This window comes from Corvus cornix, chromosome 12 (assembly GCF_000738735.6).
Source record: "Corvus cornix cornix isolate S_Up_H32 chromosome 12, ASM73873v5, whole genome shotgun sequence".
NCBI classification, from domain to species: Eukaryota; Metazoa; Chordata; class Aves; order Passeriformes; family Corvidae; genus Corvus; species Corvus cornix.
The window spans coordinates 20733775-20753698 of NC_046342.1; the positions used below are offsets into that span (position 1 = coordinate 20733775).

At 43.7% G+C, this 19924-nt stretch overlaps 1 protein-coding gene across 6 annotated transcripts in view; it reads right to left on the minus strand.

The window, feature by feature from the left end:
• Window positions 1-19924, minus strand: part of TMCC1 (transmembrane and coiled-coil domain family 1) — an 80962-nt gene that overhangs the window by 50421 nt on the left and 10617 nt on the right. For 3 of the 6 annotated variants that reach the window (XM_039558853.1, XM_039558854.1, XM_010390293.4), the window contains 2 exons: window positions 16885-16941; window positions 13544-14258 (listed from right to left, as the gene is read on the minus strand). In XM_039558853.1, the coding sequence (XP_039414787.1) occupies window positions 13544-14092 (549 nt within the window). In that variant the 5' untranslated portion in view covers window positions 14093-14258; window positions 16885-16941. Of the gene's footprint in view, window positions 1-444; window positions 499-13543; window positions 14259-16884; window positions 16942-19924 lie in introns of those variants that run through there. The other 3 variants (XM_039558855.1, XM_039558858.1, XM_039558857.1) reach the window with 3 other exon arrangements.

Below are 19924 nucleotides of genomic sequence, written 5' to 3' on the forward strand. Positions count from 1 at the left end.
GCAGCTTCCTGAAATAAATTCGAACACTTTCAATTATTAAACAGCAAAACCCGTACACGGCAACTCCTTTGTTCTGAAGCTCCGTGTTGCCAGTGAGGGCTATTGAGCCTGCACAGGGCAGGGCGTGCTCCTCCGTCCCTGCAGGTGTGTCGCTGGAACGGCTCACACCGCTAAGGACCTTCTGCCCAGGACAAAGCACGCGTGTGAGCGCTCTCACAGGCACCTCTCGGGCACACCCGTTAGTTCCGCTGCCTCCTTCCACGTACCCCTGGCCCAGCGTCGAGGCTGCACCGATCCCCATAACCGGCATCGCTGCGGTACCAGCGGCCCCGGGCGGACCCCCGCCCGCCCCCCGGCCGAGCCTTTGTGTCCATGCCGGCGCGAACAAAGGCGGAGGCGCTCCCCGCCCGGGCGCGGCTCTGCCGGGACCCGCGGCGCACCCACCTTCGAGAGCTGCCTACGCAGGCTGAAGCGCTGCACCATGGTCCGCCGTGGGGCCGGACAGCGCGGGCGCGGCGGGCGAGGGGCGGCAGCCGGCGGCGCTCAGCGGGGGCTGCGCATCCTCGGGCGCCGGGGCCGGCACCGTGTCCTGGCCCAGCACTGCCCCGAGGAGCCCGGCGCTGGGCTGGGCTGGGCCAGGCCGGGCCGGGCCGGGCCGGGCCGGGCCGGACAGGACAGGACAGGACGGGGCGGGGCACGGCGCTCCCGCCTGCCGCTGCGGGGGGCGGGCACAGGCACCGCCCCGGCACCGCCCCGGCACCGCCCCGGCACCGCCCCGGCACCGCCCCGGCACCGCCCCGGCACCGCCCCGGCACCGCCCCGCCGCCGGCGAGGCCCGGCCCTGAGGGGGTCTGGCGAGCGCTGCGCCCACCCCGGGGCCCCCCGTGAAGGGCGACCCCGTCCCAGCGCTCCCGCCGAGCCCCACCGGACGTGGACCCCGCGCAGCTCCCGCTCCCTTCGCATGCTGTGGCACGGGAGCGTCAACTCTGCCCCGGGAATCAGCACAGAAGACCCCGCTGCAATCACTAGAAAATAATTCAAGAAAGTATTTCTGTGTTCCCGCCACAAATATGCAATAAAGATGTGTGGTAAAACTGGTACATTTTGCAGTTCTTCAAATGCCGTGATAAGAGCGACTTTGGGATCCTGAAAGTGTTCTTCCTCCCCTCACAGCACCGGTGAGTGATGGACAGAGTACAATCCTGCAGAACAGTAAATTGCAAACCTCGGTTTGCAGCAATGCTCCGGGGGGGGCTGCAGGGGTCCAGCAGCCAGGACACAGTGCCAGCCTGTGCTGTGCAGATGGGCCCAGCTCTCAACATATGGGCTCAGGCAGCTGCCAGGATGTTCATAAACAGAGGAGGTAAACTGAAAACCCCAAACACAATGAGGAGCTCAAAATCTCTAGAAATAAGTCTGTTTCTCATGTAGTCCTGTCTCAGCATTTTAGTTTTGGACTTCTTAGGATTTTATTTCCAACTCATTTTGTAATTGGCTCCTGCATGCAAAAGTAAGGCTTCCATTTTGCACTACACTGAAACGGCCATGGCATTGATATCTCTAGTACATGGCCTTACCTACACAGGAAAATAGTTTCTCAATAACAGCAAAATTACTGGATCAGGAACAGCTCCCATGCCAGAGCATGTCCCTGATGAGTCTTGACTCAGTATCAGTGCTGGATTATCCAGGACTGTGCTGCTCACTAGCAGGCCTTGCTTGCACTGGGTAGCAAGTACTGGCACAGTGGCTAAAAGGGATCCCATAGCATGCTCCAGCTACGACAAATCTGGGGCCCCAGATGGCACAGTATGTATGGGTATGGTGCGTACCTGTTAGGAATCAGTTGTGCATTGACTCCATATAAAATCCCTCCCAATGGCATGTACTAGGTAAGGACAGGTCACTATCATGCATGATTGCATAGTCTTGTAGAAAAATGAAGGTGCCTTAAGGCCAGAATATCTGCCTTGTTAAGGAAAATGTTTCTAGCCTATTTTTAAAGTCATCGGGTGATCTGGAGGATAGAGGAGACATTTGCAGCTGGGCCAAGGAAGGTTACGAGAAGGGTCAGCGTGGTTCTCTAAATAGACCTTGAAGGGAAAGTTAAAAGAAGATTAAACAGAGGTGCTTATCTTATAACTGTCATCCAAAAGTAACATCAATAGATGCATTCTTCAGCACCAAAACCCCAGCTGTGAAACAAGAGCAGGATTTCGTAGCATTCTGCCCAGTCAGGGGTAACTCAGGGGTATTGAACGCAGACATGTTCTGTACAGAAGTATTCCCTGCCAGAACTTGGACCCCTTTTCAAAATGCTCTCCTTTTTTTGAAATATATAGAAAGTACATTACTCAGTTACCAGGCCTCAGTTTTGTAATGACCATGTGGAGCTGACAGCACAGAAAACTAAAGGGACTGGGACACTAGAAACACCTCCTTGTACTAGCAGAGGAGACACCAGATGCTCAGGGGATTCTGCATCTAGCAGCTGCATCCTCCTCCTCCCTGAACTGGGTCAGTACTTCTTGTTCTGCAGTTTGGCTATATTCAGAAGCCTCATGCACACCATTCAATTCCTACTGCAGAAAATCCATACCACCACCTTGAACAGCTTGTGTGCCAGGAAAGCTCACGTGCCTACTTCTGCAGAGACCAACGGGGCCAATGTGTGTGAGATGAGAAGGAGAGTGTAAGAGTGTGTGAGAGATTGTGTGGGACTGCGAGAGAGTGTGAGAGGGTGTGAGAGTACGAGTGTGTGCACACATGCAGTCAGTCACTGGTGCAGTGTGGGAGTCCACGAGAGCACTGGAGTAAAACACTGGAGCCTGGGCAGCCAGTTGGCCCTGGTACCTTATCTGCTGCATCCAAACCTCCCTGCTTCCATGCTACCTGACAGCAGATATCAATGGCTCTGGGTAATCAGCCTCTCATCCGCTGGGCTTGGTGCCCAAGGTCCCAAGGACTACCTGGTACCTCCCCTGTCCTGCACCTGGGACACAGGGCGCCTCATTTCCTCCACAGACACTTAGCTCTCCTTTCCCCACCAGGCTCCTGTGGCTCAGAGTCTGGGTCAGACAGATACAGATAAGGAATGGAGCCAGTTTGGCTGGGATATTATCCACATCAGACTGAGATGGGACTGTCAGATTAGCAAAATTGATGATAGCAACATTCTCCTTTGTCTCTGGAGCCAAGGCCTCACACTCAGCATTTCCAAACTGATGCTTATGATCTTCACAGTTAATGAATGGCTCCTGCTCTGAACAGAGACACATGCAGCTCTTTGCCTTAAGCCCCTGTTGCTAGACTATTGTCACTTTTTTCCCCCCTAATATTACCTTCCTACAGCAATTCATTCCTGTGTAATAGCTTAATTGGTGAATTCTTCTGGTTTTATTCAAGAATATGATGGAGAAAATCAAGATTTCAGTAAAAGGCGCCAAATTTTATTTTCAAATTTAAAATGAACTTGACGTAATGAACTAGTGCCTCTGACTGATATCCTTTCATGAGAACACAAAACACAATTAGAATTAATCTTTGGTACAAAATATCTCATAACTAATTTTCTTTTTAAAAATGCCCAGTAAGAATAGAATTTTTTGTTTTAATATCCCTCTCATGGAGATCTTCTACATCTTATTGCTTGTATATCAAATTCACAGTTTTTAGCAGTTTTTAAAAAAAATTATCTTTCAGCACCATATAAAGCTAGAAGAAATACGTATGTATGAATTTTACACCAATGCTTGACACCTGTAAATGAACAGAAAGGCATCTTCCTGATAACTTCACCTTTTACATAGGGACCGTTTGAGATAACCAACAGAAGAGACATTTTCTTACTGCAGAAAGTTTTTAAGATTGAAATTTTATGTCTTGAAACCTACACATTCTCAGGATCAACCCTTTCAGCTTATTTTATATTTATTTCAAAATAAAACACTTAAAGATGCCTCAGTGTTCTGAATTCATGACAGCGAGCCCCAGGTCTCTGCATACAGCAGGGTGTGGGGTCCTACAGGAAACAGCACTGGAGTCAAGAAGTGTTTGAGTCCTCTTCCCGCGGGTTATGAAATTCCCCAGCTCCCGCGGCGTGTCCCGGGCGTTCTCCATCAGCCCGGGCGGTGCCCCCAGCGCGGCCCCGCAGCGCCCCCTGCGGGCCGGAGCGCCGCTGTGCGGCCCGGCAGCTCCGAGCCAGACCCCGCCGCACCGGGGCCGAACCGCCCCAGCACCGCCACAGCTGCACCTCCTGCAGAACAGCCCAGCAGCTGTCCTGTCACTGACCAGGGGGGCATTTCACACATCATCTTATTCCACCCCGCTCTTGTAGGCAGGGACACCTTCCACTAGACCAGGTTGCCTCAAGCCTCATCTAACCTGACCATGAACTCTTCCAGGTTTGGGGTATATCAAAGCCCTTCACACTTAAGGATCACCAGAAACTCACATATTTAAAAGATGCCATCTCCACCTAAGAAAATTCTCATCAAGTTCACAAATGAGGTTGATGGAGAGGAAAAGAGAAACCTATGTCCCTTACTGCAGCATCTTGGCTGCTGAGAGGGGCTGCAGCCACCATCAGCATGTCTTCGCCTCCCTCAGTCCCCAACACTGCTAACCCAGGCCTCCACGTCCGCTTTAGTTCAGGCAGTCTTACTTTGGGTAAGACTCATCTGTCCTGCACACATTCAATGCTGGCAGAAAGTGGGACATGGACATAGCATTGCTCAGAGTAAAAATTACTTCAGTTTTTCCAGGGACCATATTTCTGTTCCTGGCTAGCACCAGTTTGCTGCTCAAGTATGGCAGATTTCTACTCCTCATCAGCAAAGTCACAGCCTTCCCCTACTTGTAAAATATCTGAACATGCCCCAGAAAAATACCCTTCCTTCCTGCACACCATTTGGAACTGGGAGATTAGATTAGCTCTTTTATTCAGGTCTTCCACCTGCAAACTGCACAAGGCAGATAAACACACCCAGCGGAACCACAACCCTGCCTGATCCTAGCACCCTGGCAGAGTGCCATGGTACTACTCTATGTCTCTCCTCTCTGCCACCCACTTGCTATATGGGCTACTGCAAAGGAAAAGCCCAAGTTTTATTATTTTAACATTAATTTCCAACTAAATTACACTTAGAATTTCTATGTAACTGTTTCAGAAAGCACTCATGAAAACTTCGCAAAAAGGATGACAAATAAGATATATATCACAGTCAAAACTACAATTATAAATGACTTAGAATGTTTTTGAGTTGCCATGGAATTTGATATTAGCACAGTAATGATCATAGATAGTGTTGGTACAGTGAACAACAGGCAAACAAAGCATTATCTTTAACTTTAGTGACATCCCCACAGTTAAAGACAGTGGGGATAAAGATGGTTCAGCCCCTTTCCCAAAGGCTCAAAATCATAATTTTATTGAAATTCACCCCAATCCTAAGAGAGATTTGGAGATATCTTGGATGGTATTCTACTGTGGAAGACGTGGACAAGTCAAAAACATTGGTGGCACATCTGCAGTGGCTCTGCTACCTGTTACAGCATGCACAGATCCCCAGAGCTTGCTCTATCATGGTTGAACCACATCAGCAGAAGATACAGCGCTGAGTTTTAACAGCACTGCCTACAGAAGGTAGCATTTTTAGCCTTAGAATTGAGCAACCAAGTAACCTCCCAGTGAAGGACGCCAGTTGTTGACAGCTTGAGGTAGTAACACCTCCACCCTGCCTAGAACACCACCACCGACTGTAGGACCTGAGGAACACTAGAAGGGCAAGTTAACCTGAAGGAAGGATTATATACACATATATACACATATATAATCTGTATAACACTTTAATGCCAATAATACTTTTTCTCTGGACTAATAATGATGAGACCCTTCAGACTTCAGTTATACTAAAATTAAACTCTTGGCTCTCCTCATACAGTGTGTGTGAGTGTGTGTCCTTCACCCACAAGTAAGACTTTGAGCCTAATGCCCCTCTCTGCTGCACAAAAGTCACTGTTACCAGAGAAGGAAAGCAGTTCCTGGTGCAGAATGGGTTTCTGGGGCAATTAAGCAACTGAAGACTAATTTCTGAGCTTGTGAAATAACCCTCAGCCTACTCCTGACCTATCTTAACATGTAATTAAGCCACCTCAGTGATCTGACAGTATCTTATCTTGCTGCAAGACACAAATAGTGCAACCCTATCACCGTGCACAGCACGAATGTCAGGCTGACTTTTCTGCTGGGAGCAGAGCAGCACAGGCACTCGGGAGCCGGAGCTGCCCCGGCCACAAGGACACAGCTCCATTCGGATGTGCTGGGAGCCTGGATCTGCAGCTCCAGGGGTGTAGAGCACCAGTTTTAAGAAACAGATAAATTCCTTTTGTCCTGAAATGCTCCTTGTGCACTGTCCATCGAGGTTCTTGTACACCTGGCTGTCAGGGTACAGATAGTTCCTGCTTCACCTTCCCAAATGAGTAGAAGTTCTTCCTTCATAGGAGCTGTGCAAGTTGGTGCTGGTTGAACATGACCCAGCTGCAAACACTGAAAGTGAAATGATTTCTAGCATTTCCAGTCCCTTACAGCCAAAATTACAAGATGTTTTACTTCGATTAATTACAAAAAAAAATTACCAAGTGCTTACCACCAATGTAAGCTGAACAGGAGAGCCAACACTAGAGTATGGTGCTAAGATTGCTTGTTCTTTGGGGTATGGGTTAAAGCCAAAGTCACCTTGCATAGATCCAGGACATACTGTTCATAGCCACAGTAGACATTCCACGTAATTTTAATGCTATAAAATACTCTTATCTTTTGCCTTTTCACAGGTGGTTGTCCCAGGTGTGTTGCATGGTGTTTAGGACAGAAGAATTTGCAGAAATAGCTTCTGGCAAATAAGTTACCACTAAGACTATTTACAGTTGGAGAGCAAGTGTTCATTCTTTCACAACTGTGCAATGTATACTGAAAGGGCGGCACCTTGCTGTCTTGTTTACGTTATCATGCAATGTGCAGACCAGTGTGAGCACTTGGAAAGAGTCACTATAAGTAATTAGGAAAAGCAAGCTTATTGCTGGTGGGTTTTTGATACTCATGGGATCGACATCTGGAAAATATTGATGCAGCTGCAAACTGAAAACTGTGAACTTAGGCCAAAAGTATATGTAGTCATTTTCTAAAATGTGGACATTAACAGAATATAGATTTAAGTTGATAACCAAAATCCAAAGATATTTGAAATATTTATGAAAACTTATTGTCAAAACTGACAAGTGGATGAGGACATGTGAAGTTCTGTCAGGATACAGTAGGACTGGAGTGGAGCCTTAAAAAGCTGCTCTATGAGAATCCCACCCCAGACAGTAAATACTTTCTCTCATCATTCCTGTAGCCCTAAGACAAGCAAATGGCAACCTGGAAATGTCTGGGCCTATGGAGGCAAAAAGCTGCAAATCCACCAAACTATTTTATACTAAATTAATCCAAGTTGGTCTGTCTTCTCAGTGATGCCAGAAGGTGTCAGCCAAGGGCTTCCACCAAACAGTCCAAACCAATTACCTGTCCAGAAGCAAGACTAAACAACCTGACTTCACTACAGCCATGCTCCAACACCAACACTGGTGTCATGCCCAGGCAACAGCAAACTGTACAGAGACCTCAGCAGTAAAAATCCCAATGAATGAGGTTCCACAAGGCCAAGTGCCAGGTCCTGCATGTGGGTCACCGGCACGGATAAAAGTTTATGCGGATACAACTGCTCCCCAAAGTATCAGTAGTTTCATATCTCTCAAATATCAATATTATTCTATTTGCCATGTCTTGACACATAAATAATTACCCCACAAAAAGCTCTGTAAGTACATGAGACCCAAATGAGAACTGTGCAGGCTCAATCATTTTCAAACAACCACTATCCTGATTTTCTCAGCTCAGTGGGTTGCCTCTACAAGAAAAGATCTATGCAAAAATATTTAGACTGTTTGAAATAAAAGACCAAGTGAAGTATCTCAGTAAGATTTTAATTATTACATTTTCAATGCTACAACACTTATTTCTCAGCTTCTATACAAAGCCTAACAACATGCCGCAGGATTATTACACATGCAAATATATGCAAATGAAGTATTCAGAAAAATCCAATCTGCTGTTTTGGGATAACATTTTGCCCTTTTACTTCAACAACAAATTGAGAAAACAGAGAATGGAACAATACTGTGAACTAAAAACATTTTGTGTGCAGAGGACTATTAAGAATGTATTCTCCCTTACGCCACAAAGTACTCAATGTTCTTAATTCCCATTGGGAGTGGAGGACCTCGGCACCACAGAATCAGGCTCATCCAAAACTCATTATTCTGCAGAACCATACAAACATGAGTTAACACAACATCAACCTATTCACAAGCAAAGTTACAACAGCACTGGAGTTTTCCACCTTTACCTGAAAGGGACTATCCCAGCCCTTGCTAAACTCCGACCGCTGCTTCAGGCTTAACCCTGTTCTGCACATAAACCAGTGCTTAAAGCAGAGATTGTATTATGCTTTTGTTGTATGGTAAGAGAACCTCTAAATTCTCTGAACAGCCTGAGCAGGCAGCTCTGTGAGCCCCAGTGCCAATGCAGTAACACTTCAGTCTGGCCCCAGCACCCAGGGTCCAACCCTGGTCCAGGGGCTTTGCAGAACAAGCAAGAAATAAAGACTCTTGTCTCCAAAACTTTGCAGCATCCACTGCAAAGCATCCGCTGACCTATCTTAACGTGTAATTAAGCCACCTCAGTGATCTGACAGTATCTTATCTTGCTGCAAGACACAAATAGTGCAACCCTATCACCGTGCACAGCACGAACGTCAGGCTGACTTTTCTGCTGGGAGCAGAGCAGCACAGGCACACGGGAGCCAGAGCTGCCCCGGCCACAAGGAAAACATAAAACATTGGCAGGGAAAAAAAATACCAACACCTAACCAACCCAACCCCCCACTCCAGTTAACAATCCAACATTTTGAGGAGATTACCCTCCTAAGCTTTCTGGCAGTGTGTTTAGTGGGGGAGGTTGTGTGTGTGTGTGTAACGGGGTTATAGACATGAAAAGGAAGGTGTAGGTGTATCTAATCAGGAGACAGATGGAAACTGACCCTGCCATGTGAAATAAGCAAGCTGGGGAAAGAAGAAGCTCCTGAAAAAGGAAGAGTGAGGTCTGATAAGACATTTGACATGCCAGAAACTCTGGATCAGGAGTGAAAGATAGACAATGACTACAGCTGTTTTTAAAAATGCAACAAAAATGACAAAATGGTGCCCAGCACATGAAGAAAGGTGACTTCCATCTGGTTCATATAGCTGGAACAAAGACACCAGGAAAGAAAGGGGTGAAAAATGGTGATGAGATAGGAGCTCTCAGAAGTTTAAACAGTCCAAGACAGAACAGAGGCAAGACAAAATAATATCAATACCATATCTGTTTAGCACCTTTTCCTTGCACACAGCACTCTTCATGTGACACAGGCAGAAGGGGACTCTGAGCAGCAGGCTGGAGAACCCAGCTCCAAGAGCTTTGCTGCTCTGAGCCCTGCCCTTCCACAGCTGCCCCATGGTGGGGCCCGAGTTTCTTAGTACACCAAGGAATTTAATTACAAAATTTCCTTTTGCACTTTTGCAATTTTCCTCGTAGACAACACCAGGCTGATAAAGTTTTTTTTTCCTTTTCCAAACTGTTCAGACACAGCACCTACTGCTAAAAAGCAAACATAACAGCATCGAGCAGGACCAACCCAACAAGCAAATAAATCACAAGCTTTAAACCAAGCTTAACACAGCATGTATGTAGGCAGTGTCAAGCATAAACTCAGATCACTGTGCAGCCTCACACAGAAGGATGAAGCTCAGGGCTTGACTCCACAAAACATGGAAGATATGGAAATAGTCTGGATATGTTTAACAGGTCTTAAGCTTCAGTAGTAAGCTAGACTGAAGCATGGGGGGTCCTGCTCATCCATGCCTGACAAACAGTTCTGCAACAGGTAACACTCCTGCCATTCCAATAAGAAGCGCTGACAATTTCACAGCAGTCCCCAAAAGCACATAGAATAATGTGATAAAATAAGACTCTGATAAAATACAACTGAAGGCTAATTTCTCAGCAATCTAAGTCTGCTGACTTCCTACATCTACTCATAGCAAAACCTTCTGCAGTCACAATCAAATCTTATAAGCAGTAAGGGTGCACTGCACCCAAGTGTGTGCAGTGCCTGCCAGCTCCCTGACTGAACCCATCACCTCCCACTTCAGTGTCCCAGTGAGCAGGTACAGAGCATGTGAAGCAAACAAAATGTTCATTACTCTTCCTAGGTGTCATAAATCTGAATACTGGGAGAAAAATAAAGAAGGAAAGGAAAGCAGAGCAGGGATTTCTGCCACAAGAGCAGTGCCAGCACAGTGACGGAGGTGACATGAGGGCACGGGCAAAGCCCTGTGCAGTTCTCTCTAACACCTGTTACCTGACAGGGCAGAGGAGCCCCAGAACTGCTTAGCACACATCCAACACCAAAAGGAACAGGCTGTGTCACAACAGGGGGAGGTACCAGCAAAGCAAACAACAACAGAAGACAGGAATCAGAAAACAGTTATATTGCTTGACTACAAATCCTATGTTATGTAGTTCTTATCATTATTAAATCACAACTTTTTCATTCTATGCATTGCTTCTTTGTTCTTCATAGCTAGTATAGCCCATATGTTCACAACAGATGGATCAATGCTGCAGCTCAGTGACATTTTTCTAATTATAGATGGATTTATGAAATTCTTAAATAATTTCAAAGGAAATACTCCCTGCTGATGCAAGGTGAGTCAGCATAGCTTCACTGTCAGCAGCAAACACCAAAACCAAGGAAGTGAAATCGGTGTGGTTTTATCAAAAGGATAAGGTGAAAAATTTATTTGAAAGGTAAGATCATGAAAAGCTGAAGGAGATAAATAGGCAAAGTCTTGAGAAAGTGAGCACGAAACAACAAAAACAAATTAAGTGAAAGTTAGATGTAGAGACAATCCATACAGGTTGAGTAGAGTCCAGAGGACTCTCAGCCCTGATGACTGAGAGTTATCTGCCAGATACTTTAAACAAATGGTTTCTATTTCTTAGCTTCATTATGTAATCTAGTCTCAGTGAGGTTAAATGAAATAGGAGAATTTAGGGTTAAAGTTGTGTTAAACAATTTCAGGTATCTCATAACTTAAAGACAGTGTTTAAAGTTTGAATTTACACCGAACTTGAAGTTTGCTCTAACGATTTCAGATTTTTCCTGGCTCTTTACTGATTCTCATTTTAAGTGTGTTGTAAGTAACTTTCCAATACAAACTGTTGAAAGAACAGTTAGTTTTTGCAATTTAACAATTCATTAATTAAGTTATAAATTCCAGCAGTGTGGCAGCCTGAATGCTAAGCTGGCTTCTCCAAAGAAAACAATGCTGACATCTGTTATAAGGGTGATTTACCAAATGATTGCATTATGCTTTACTGATTTCACCAAATCACAAACCAAGAAGCTCTGCTAATAATCACATCAGTGATTTAAAATTTATGTGGAGTTGATTTACAAATGCATTACATCTCTACACTGAAAATTCAGTAAAAGCTGCTACATATTACTTAAAGCTGTACAATCATCTGCATTTAACTTGCAAGTTGTCTCCCATTAATTTGCAACTTCGAGTGGCATCAACATCCTTTAAACCTAGTATGTACAGACACATGCCATAGCAAAGACAGTATGTCTCAGACTAAAATAGCAGCAAGATATTAAGTTACTATTGCAAACACACACAGTGCTTTTCATGGAATATCAGACAACATTCTGTCCTTCTCTGTGAAAAAAATCCAACATTTGTATTTTCCAATTTTTACTTTGCGTTTCCTGTGCAAAGTAAGTTAAGTGTAGTTCATGTGATTTTTACAGCTCCCAACATTATGCAGATTGCATAGCAATATGGCAGCAGTCTTAACCTTTCTGGCTCTTGGAGGAGTGAGGGGATAGAGTTCCCCGTTTTTGGAAGGTGGCACTGAATAACTCTTCCAATCCTTGTGTGACACTGTGAGGTAGTGCTGTTACCTGCTCTCAGGAAAGAAAATGGGGTACACCACCCAGACTTGGCCAAATTTTCCAGGAAAAGAAAGAATCCAACTGTCCCACCCATCTTTTTTCCTCCTCCTACAGACTACCGGCTAAAAGACAAAAGATAGTAACAGAGAACAGGCACATGCAACATGGTTTCTGTACAAGGGATTGAGACTCACATCTCCCTCTCATTTTAGGTCTTATTCTCCATAGCAGTATTTCCTTGGCCATGTCACTTTAGACCTACAATGTACATTGTTACTGTCACAAGATGGTGCAAATATTAAAAAGCAGCTGGAAATTCACTATCAAGGGACAAATAAATACACAAATAAACCTGAAGCTATTTTGAGGTCTCTTTCTGAGGACTCTCAATGGCTTGACTAACTGCAAAGTTAACCAGCCCAGGAGAGTGCATGCTTTTCACAACTACTTTATTACTATCTCTGTTGTTTTAACAGTTGACAAGAAGCAAAAGCTTTGGATACAGCTCCAGGCAGACTCATTCAATGTTTCTTGCAAGAGGAAACAACGAACTTCTTAAAGTATATCCAGCCTTTGTAGACCCCTTTGTTATTAAGGGCTGTTTTTCAGGGGACTCTCTGAACCAGTGTCCTGAACAAGCTAAAGTTAATTAACTAGAAAGCTAGTCTTTCAAAACCCAAACAAAAACCCCCATCAAACCTCAAGAATGTTTCAACTAAATTGATCTGGGAAAGGGAAGAAATGGTAAGACAAACACTGCGTCGTGGTATCATCAATAAGCTGATCTGCACAACTTTGCAAGAGCATGCCACGGAACAGAGACTGTCATTTCAGTGAATTTCCCACACAGGCAGGACAAACTGAAGGAGACAGCAGTGATCCCTTGTCAGCAGAGCAGCCAGGCAGATCTAAACCACATACAGGAAACCCAGCACTGAGGGGTTAGACAGCTGTGCAGGCTGCAGCCCGTGTTCCCGGAGCCTCTCACAGCCTAAAAGGCCAACAGCACCATCCAGTCAAACTGGAATTCTTTGCTTTTATAAAAGACACAATAAAATGAGAGAGGAATTTAAAAAGCCATCTAGGTAAATGCAAGGTTTTGTTGCAGGAACTAGCTAACAGTTCCTAAGGAGGACTACTCTGGCTACTGCTCATCCCATCACTTCTTGTTTGACTGTGGTGTGCCGTCCAAACAACCTTATGTGTTTCAAAGTAGCTCTCATTTCACTGATCAAATACATATAAAATCAGCCACCTGCCATGTGAGAAAATGACTAATGCTTGCATCTTTTAAGCTCTTTGCTTCACCACTGAAGAAGCTTTTGAACACAGCACCATTTGAATTTGCTGAAAGAAACCTGCTTTTCAAAACGAGATTTCAAAGGGCTTAAGAAAACATACAAGGAGATGATAAAGATCAAAGGTAAATCTGAGTAACTTACTGCTGCTGCTGCTGTGGCCTCCTCTCCACCTACATAGATAGAAGAAGCAATCTCCATCACAGACAAGTTTGTGGGAGCATCTGTAGTGGATGATGATCTGGGCCGACCCGATTGAATATCCTGAGCAGACCTTCTGTTGATCTGCGGGCTTCCTTTTGGAGCATCTCCCTTGCCCCACCTGCTGTGCAGGCTGGTCCCTCTCTTCATTTTAGGTGGCACTCTGATCTGCTGAAGCACCCGGTTCAGAGCTGTGGGGTGGGTGGAGACACCATCAATTTCAGCACAGACGCTTTGGCTTTCCAAATCCAGGTCAGGCTCCAGCTCAGCCTGAGCTTGCTGGACATCATGTGGAGAAACAGACGACCTCCTGCGCTGATGCTGGAACAGGTGCTTCAAGCCTTGACCAATGACATTAATGTTCTCCAAAGCATTATGCGTTATTTTGGATAATTTTTGCTCTGATTCATGTTGTTTTTTGGTCTCTTGATCTTGGGATTTGCCTCCAGGATCAGGGTCATCACACAACTGTTCAGTGCCAGACGGCTCCATTGATGACACCCAACAGGTCTATTTGACTATTCATACAGAAATAAGTCCCTTCTCTTTAAAAGGCTTGTGTTTATTTTGAAAATGCCAAGATTGCCAGCCAATTAGGTGTGCAATTGCTTCAAGAGTGACTACACATGCAGCAGTGCCACGGTGATCTCATGCTTATCTAATGTTAAACAAAAGAGTAATCATTATTATACAACCATGCAGCAAGTAGTGGGTTAAAAATCCAGTGTGCAAAACATGCTGTTAACAAAATAAAATGTATCAGTCCTCGGAGCACCCCTCCGTGTGGCATTAGTTGCATCTAGGCTGCTTGCAGAAGCTTGTGCGAGACAAGTCACTCTTTGCCGGAGGGAAGAAGCCCAGCACAGAGGGTGCAGGAAAGCAAGAAAGGTAAAAAAACTGTTCAAAAGGGGGAGAAGCAAGGAGAAACGAGTGGGGTTTTGTTTATTAAGAACAAGCCCATAATAACATCTAACAGAACATGAGGTTAAATTTCTGAGGAGCATGTTAGGCAGAATTAATTTTGCTCTTTGACAAAGATCTAAGACCCTAACTTAACAGTATTTAATACATGCAAAAAACCAGAACATTTCCAAATAGTGACAAATGGCTTATTACAGCCAGCATCCACTGATGGCACTGAAAACTAGATGTGAAAATCTGTCTTCAAGCAAGAACAGGCAAGTGAAATGCTTTCAATTGGCATACTCTTGTCCATAGCTCTGAGAGGAAACAAGAATGCCTTTTGAAAAGTAGATTAAGCAACGAATCTACAAGGGATCAGCACCAGGTATGTGCAGTTCAGCCTCTGGCACAGGAACTGCACAGCTATTCTTCGAGAGCTCAACCCAAGTCATTCCCTGCGCTCAGGCAAAACTGGGTTATACAACAGTGCAGCTCAGCACTTGTATAGCAACAACTATGGGAGAAGGTCAGCAAAGATATGGGGAAGGAAAGGAGGAAGGAAGGAATGACACAATAACCGAAAGAGTTTCACATCAGCACCATGAGATCACATGCTCAGAAGCTGACGACTGTTTTTTGCAGGAGAAAACTTTGATTAGGCGTCTATAAATAGAGAAGCCAGCTCACAGAGGTCTACCTCAATCTTGGCAGAAAGTGGTTTGTGCTTTAGAAAAGAATTATTTGTAATGGAGCATATTTAGGATTTGAGAGTGTTCATTTTTATGCTAAAACAGCTGCAGAAACATAATGCATTGAGTTTACAATTGGAGTGCTCTCGATTTTGTGCATCTGAAGCCTGACACAATGGGTTAAACAGATATTTCAAAATGCCTTCCAAACTGCCATCCAAAAATATCAGAAGAGCTGCCTCTCTTTTTTTCAAGTGTCACTGCTATCAGTTGGAGGCAAAAAGAAACTCAGTACTTATAGAAAACAGAACACTGGAATCATGCAGGATTTTATCTCAGTACTTTGAAGATGCTATAAGCATTGAGCCTAAATATACTGGCCAGTTTAATCAGTAACACATTAAATACAAAGTAATAAACTACATCCAATAAAAATATATTACCCACATTCATGCAGCAATTGTGTGGCAGAAGAAAAAAAAGATGTGCAAACATACTTACATACCTAACACTTCCTTAAATGAATTCAAGTGCCTTTATGTCTAGTAGTGTGCTTTGACTTTTGAGCTTGCTCTGTCTTAATCTTTTTTTTTTCCCCCTCAGGTAACAGGTTTTGCTGGAAGTTGGACCACAGGTCTCCACTCAATTTATGTTTTGGGACAAAAATCACAAAACTAGATGCTAATTTTTAACCATCAGACTAAAAGGTTCAGTGAACAAAACTCACCATCTAAAAAAGTAAGAGTCCCAAAATTATTTGGCATATAAAGTACAAACCTGACAGTTGACCCATAACTGCCCTTTTCATTTTAGCTAATTTACTCAGTGTTTATTTTTCAGTCAGGACTCACTGAAGAACTGCAGTTCTTATCTAAGATGACTGGTATACTCTCCAGCCAGGATCTCTTTGATCTCCTGCATGCTCTCTATCCATATTACCACTGTTAATGCTGTTGGTCTTAAAGAACACTACACTTCAGTCTACCTGGAGTTCCATGCATTATCTGCCAGAAAAAATTAACCTGCTTAAATTAACCCTATGGCAATTTACAAACCACCTTGAAACAAATCAGCCCACAGTGAGCTCACAAACAAGGCACAGCCACCCTGTGTATTCCAGGACAGATTTCTGAAATGATATGGCCTCTGAGAGGCTGCTACTGGGAACTTTGTAGTCATCTCCTATTTCTAGTTCCATAAGATGAGTCTGTTATGAGCCTGAAATGAGCTTTGCAAATTACACATCTGGTATGAAGATCCTTACAACTACTTATTTGTTCTAGTATCTACTTTTGGGGAAAAAAAAATACTCAAAAGTGTGAAGAATTGTGAATCTTCAGAATTATTTAGCACACTTAATTGCATTAGGATTCAACTTCTGTGCTCACTTTTGTTTTCTCCCCTTACAACCACCTTTATATTCTGTTTGTGGGAGGAAACAATACTTTACAGCATGAAGTTCAAAACCATACATTTCTTATTTGTACAAGAATATACTACATCAGGAACAAAATTCACAATTCCATATACAGCCACACTGAGCAGACGTTATAACATTATTGTATCTCAGAACATTCTAATATCATCATTTGTGCAATTATTTCCCAGGAGCCCTGGGAAACAAAACAGTTCAAAAGGAAAAACTGGCAAAACCAACATTAGGTAACAGTGAAAGGATAAACTCATACTTGCCTCCATCATTTGCCCCTTAGCATGGCTGACCCACAGCAGTCCCTCCACTGAACAGAACTGCAAAAGAAATTGAGTATGAGACACAATTCTGGAAATGGGAGGAAAGATACACAAACAACAAAGTGAGCATTATTTCAAATTCTAAAATTTTTTTTTTTTAATAATTGTTTTTCCATTGAAATGGAAGTGCCCCTGGAAGCTGTCCTATTTTAAACTCTTCCAAATAACTGAAGGGATACAAATATAACTGAAGTTAAAACTTACAGAGTTAATCAAGAGGTTCTTGCGAAGGAGCATTTTCTCTTGGGGTTTATGGCCACCACCACATGCTAAAAGCACAGGAAGAAGATGCCAGGGCTCCAGCCTGCAAGGTCAGTCTGCACCACACAGATTTTATTTTCTTCTCCTATTTAGTCATTCAATGCTCCTGGGCACAGGTCAAACAGCTGGCTCTTGTTTACCTGGTGTTCACCTCACAGGAGGTAAAAGCTGCGAGCACTCGGACACACCTGCACAGCTCATTGCACGGGGCAGCTGCTGTCCCCCAGTGACTCCAGCCCCTGGCCCTGTCCCCCTGCAGGACACCCCCAAGCCGCAGCATTCCCAGCCACGGCCCTCGCACAGATGAGCGCAGGCAGCTCCAAGTGTGAATCCCACCTGGGCACACCCCCCCTGCCCAAGGACACCCCCCACCCCTGCTCTCTTCAAGGAGGGAACGGAGCATTCCAGGGTGTTTGGATGGTCTGTACAATGTTTCTGCAAACAACCCAAAGGCCAGGTGCTTGCTAGGAGCAATGTGTAAAGTACTGGTCACACATGAGGTGCCACTAACAGAACTTCAGTCAGTCTGTCTTCTTTTTTTAAGTTTTAATGTCATTTTTTTATTTATAATAACTGTAAGAGCTTTTGACAGCAAGGTCTTCAGAGATATGACCTACAGCACTACAGGATCTGCAGATCAACAGCTGCTTTTGGCTCAAACTTGTTCACAGCTGCTGTAGTTCAGAGCCCATGTCCCAGAGTGCCCACAGGTGGGCACCAAGAGGCATTAGCACTAAAACTACCTGTACTGTCCCCCATGTGAATCACAGCCCTCACTGACACACCACCAAAATTCCCACTTTCTTCTGAACTTTGAAAAACTATTGCATGGGGCTAAGCAGAATTCCTTCACTTCCTGGTACTTACAAAGCATAGACATGATCTTGGCTTGAATTTTTTTTGCCAATTCTTCCCACTCTTTTCTTTATCAAATACTTTGTAACATGAACATTTCAAAAAATTTGACAAGTATCAGTCTGAAAAGACTTCGGCCCATTAGATTTTAGTTAGACTTTATTCAAGTGAAAGTTTACTCTAAATTAATCAGTTTAATTAATTCCCTTCAAAACCACAGTTCTTTGTAAACAAAGTGAACTCTGAAGCTACCATTAAAACACAGTTCAGAGATGACTGATCTGCAGCTGAAGTACTTGTTACAGATACAAACAGTACAGGACTACAGAAATGGGGAAGAAAAACTATTTTCAAGGAAAGGAAATAGGAAAAATTCCGCTTTTTCACAGAATATTTCAAATACCTTTTATTTATGCCATGTTTGAACACCTTGAACCCTTAACAAGGTTAAGTACAATTACCTAAGTAATCCCCACATTTCTTTGATTCCATAAACAGGTCAATTTAACAGCTCATTATAGAGTTGTCATCACAGTTAGCAGGAATCTTAGGAAGGAGATGCTTCCCACTCATCCTATGTGGTAAAAGAAAAGCATTTTTTAGTTGTTTCAGAACAGGAGTGACTTTTACTAAGAAATAGCCCATCTTAGTTTGAGAAATCCCAGATTATTTTCAGAAACCCATCCCAAAATGGATTCTGTATCCAGGCAAACAGTTTAGCAAGAAAGACTAAAGAAGCAAGTCACACACTGGAAAACCACCTATTATGGGAATTGGGAACCCTAGCAAGTGATTTATATCCAAAGGAGGCTTAAGATATTTTAAAAGCATCATTGCTCAGCAGCACAAATAAGAAGAGAAAGCTCTGGGTGTTAACAGCTAATCCTATCATAAAAAAGAACTCATGAGAAACCAGAATGGGTGTCAAATTCAAGGGGGCTGTCATCTGGAAAACATTTAAAGAGGAAGACACCAGTAACAGAGTAAGTAATTTGACTCAAGAAAACAATTGAATAATTACATGACTACCCAATATCTGGAAAAATGTGTTATTTAGACATTATAATAAAACAATTGTCTGAGTGAAAAACTGGGGCCAGAATGGAAGAAGAAGAAATAATTAAATACAAACAACATAGGTAAATGGAAAGAAAACAGAAAACAAATCTATTTTTAATGGAAAGGATACCTAAAGTTTTACATACATAATTCTTCCTTGTTCTCCTCCTCCAAAATTCACCCAAGAAAATATTTTTTTCAATTCAATTGAAGTCCAAAAGAAAAACCAGGAACACAAGATATATAGATACACAAAGACCTTCCCCAAGCCAAGATCAGAAAGGGAATATGGCTGAAAGAGCTGTTAAAGGAAAAGGCTGGCAGTGTGTTTAGGTATGAATCACATGATTTTTACTATATTCAGGGACAAAAATGGCACTAAGTCTGAGACCATACAAAACATGAAATGTTTCTCCTAAAATCCTCACAAGCCTAAAATAGCTCTACACAGTCCAGGCACTTGTTTGTTAGAGGTGAGTATGTTACAAGGAAAAAGGAGTGGGAGCAGATCCCTGAGGTCATTCAAAAGACATTAAGAATTGTCTTCCTCCTCTCTGGAGCAGGGGTGGGGAGGGAGAGAGAATCACTTTTTCCCATGCCTTCCCATACACATTAACAAATGGCAACTTCAAAGATTTCATCAGCAGAAGATTTTATGCTTTGGCACACCAAAAAGAGTTCACTTCTTCTACCACTGTATCCATTAATGGTTCACATGTGCAAGGGCACCATGTTCAGACATACCAGAAAGTGATCTTTCAACATCAGCCTCTTCTCAGATCCACATCCTGTTGAAACAGTTCCT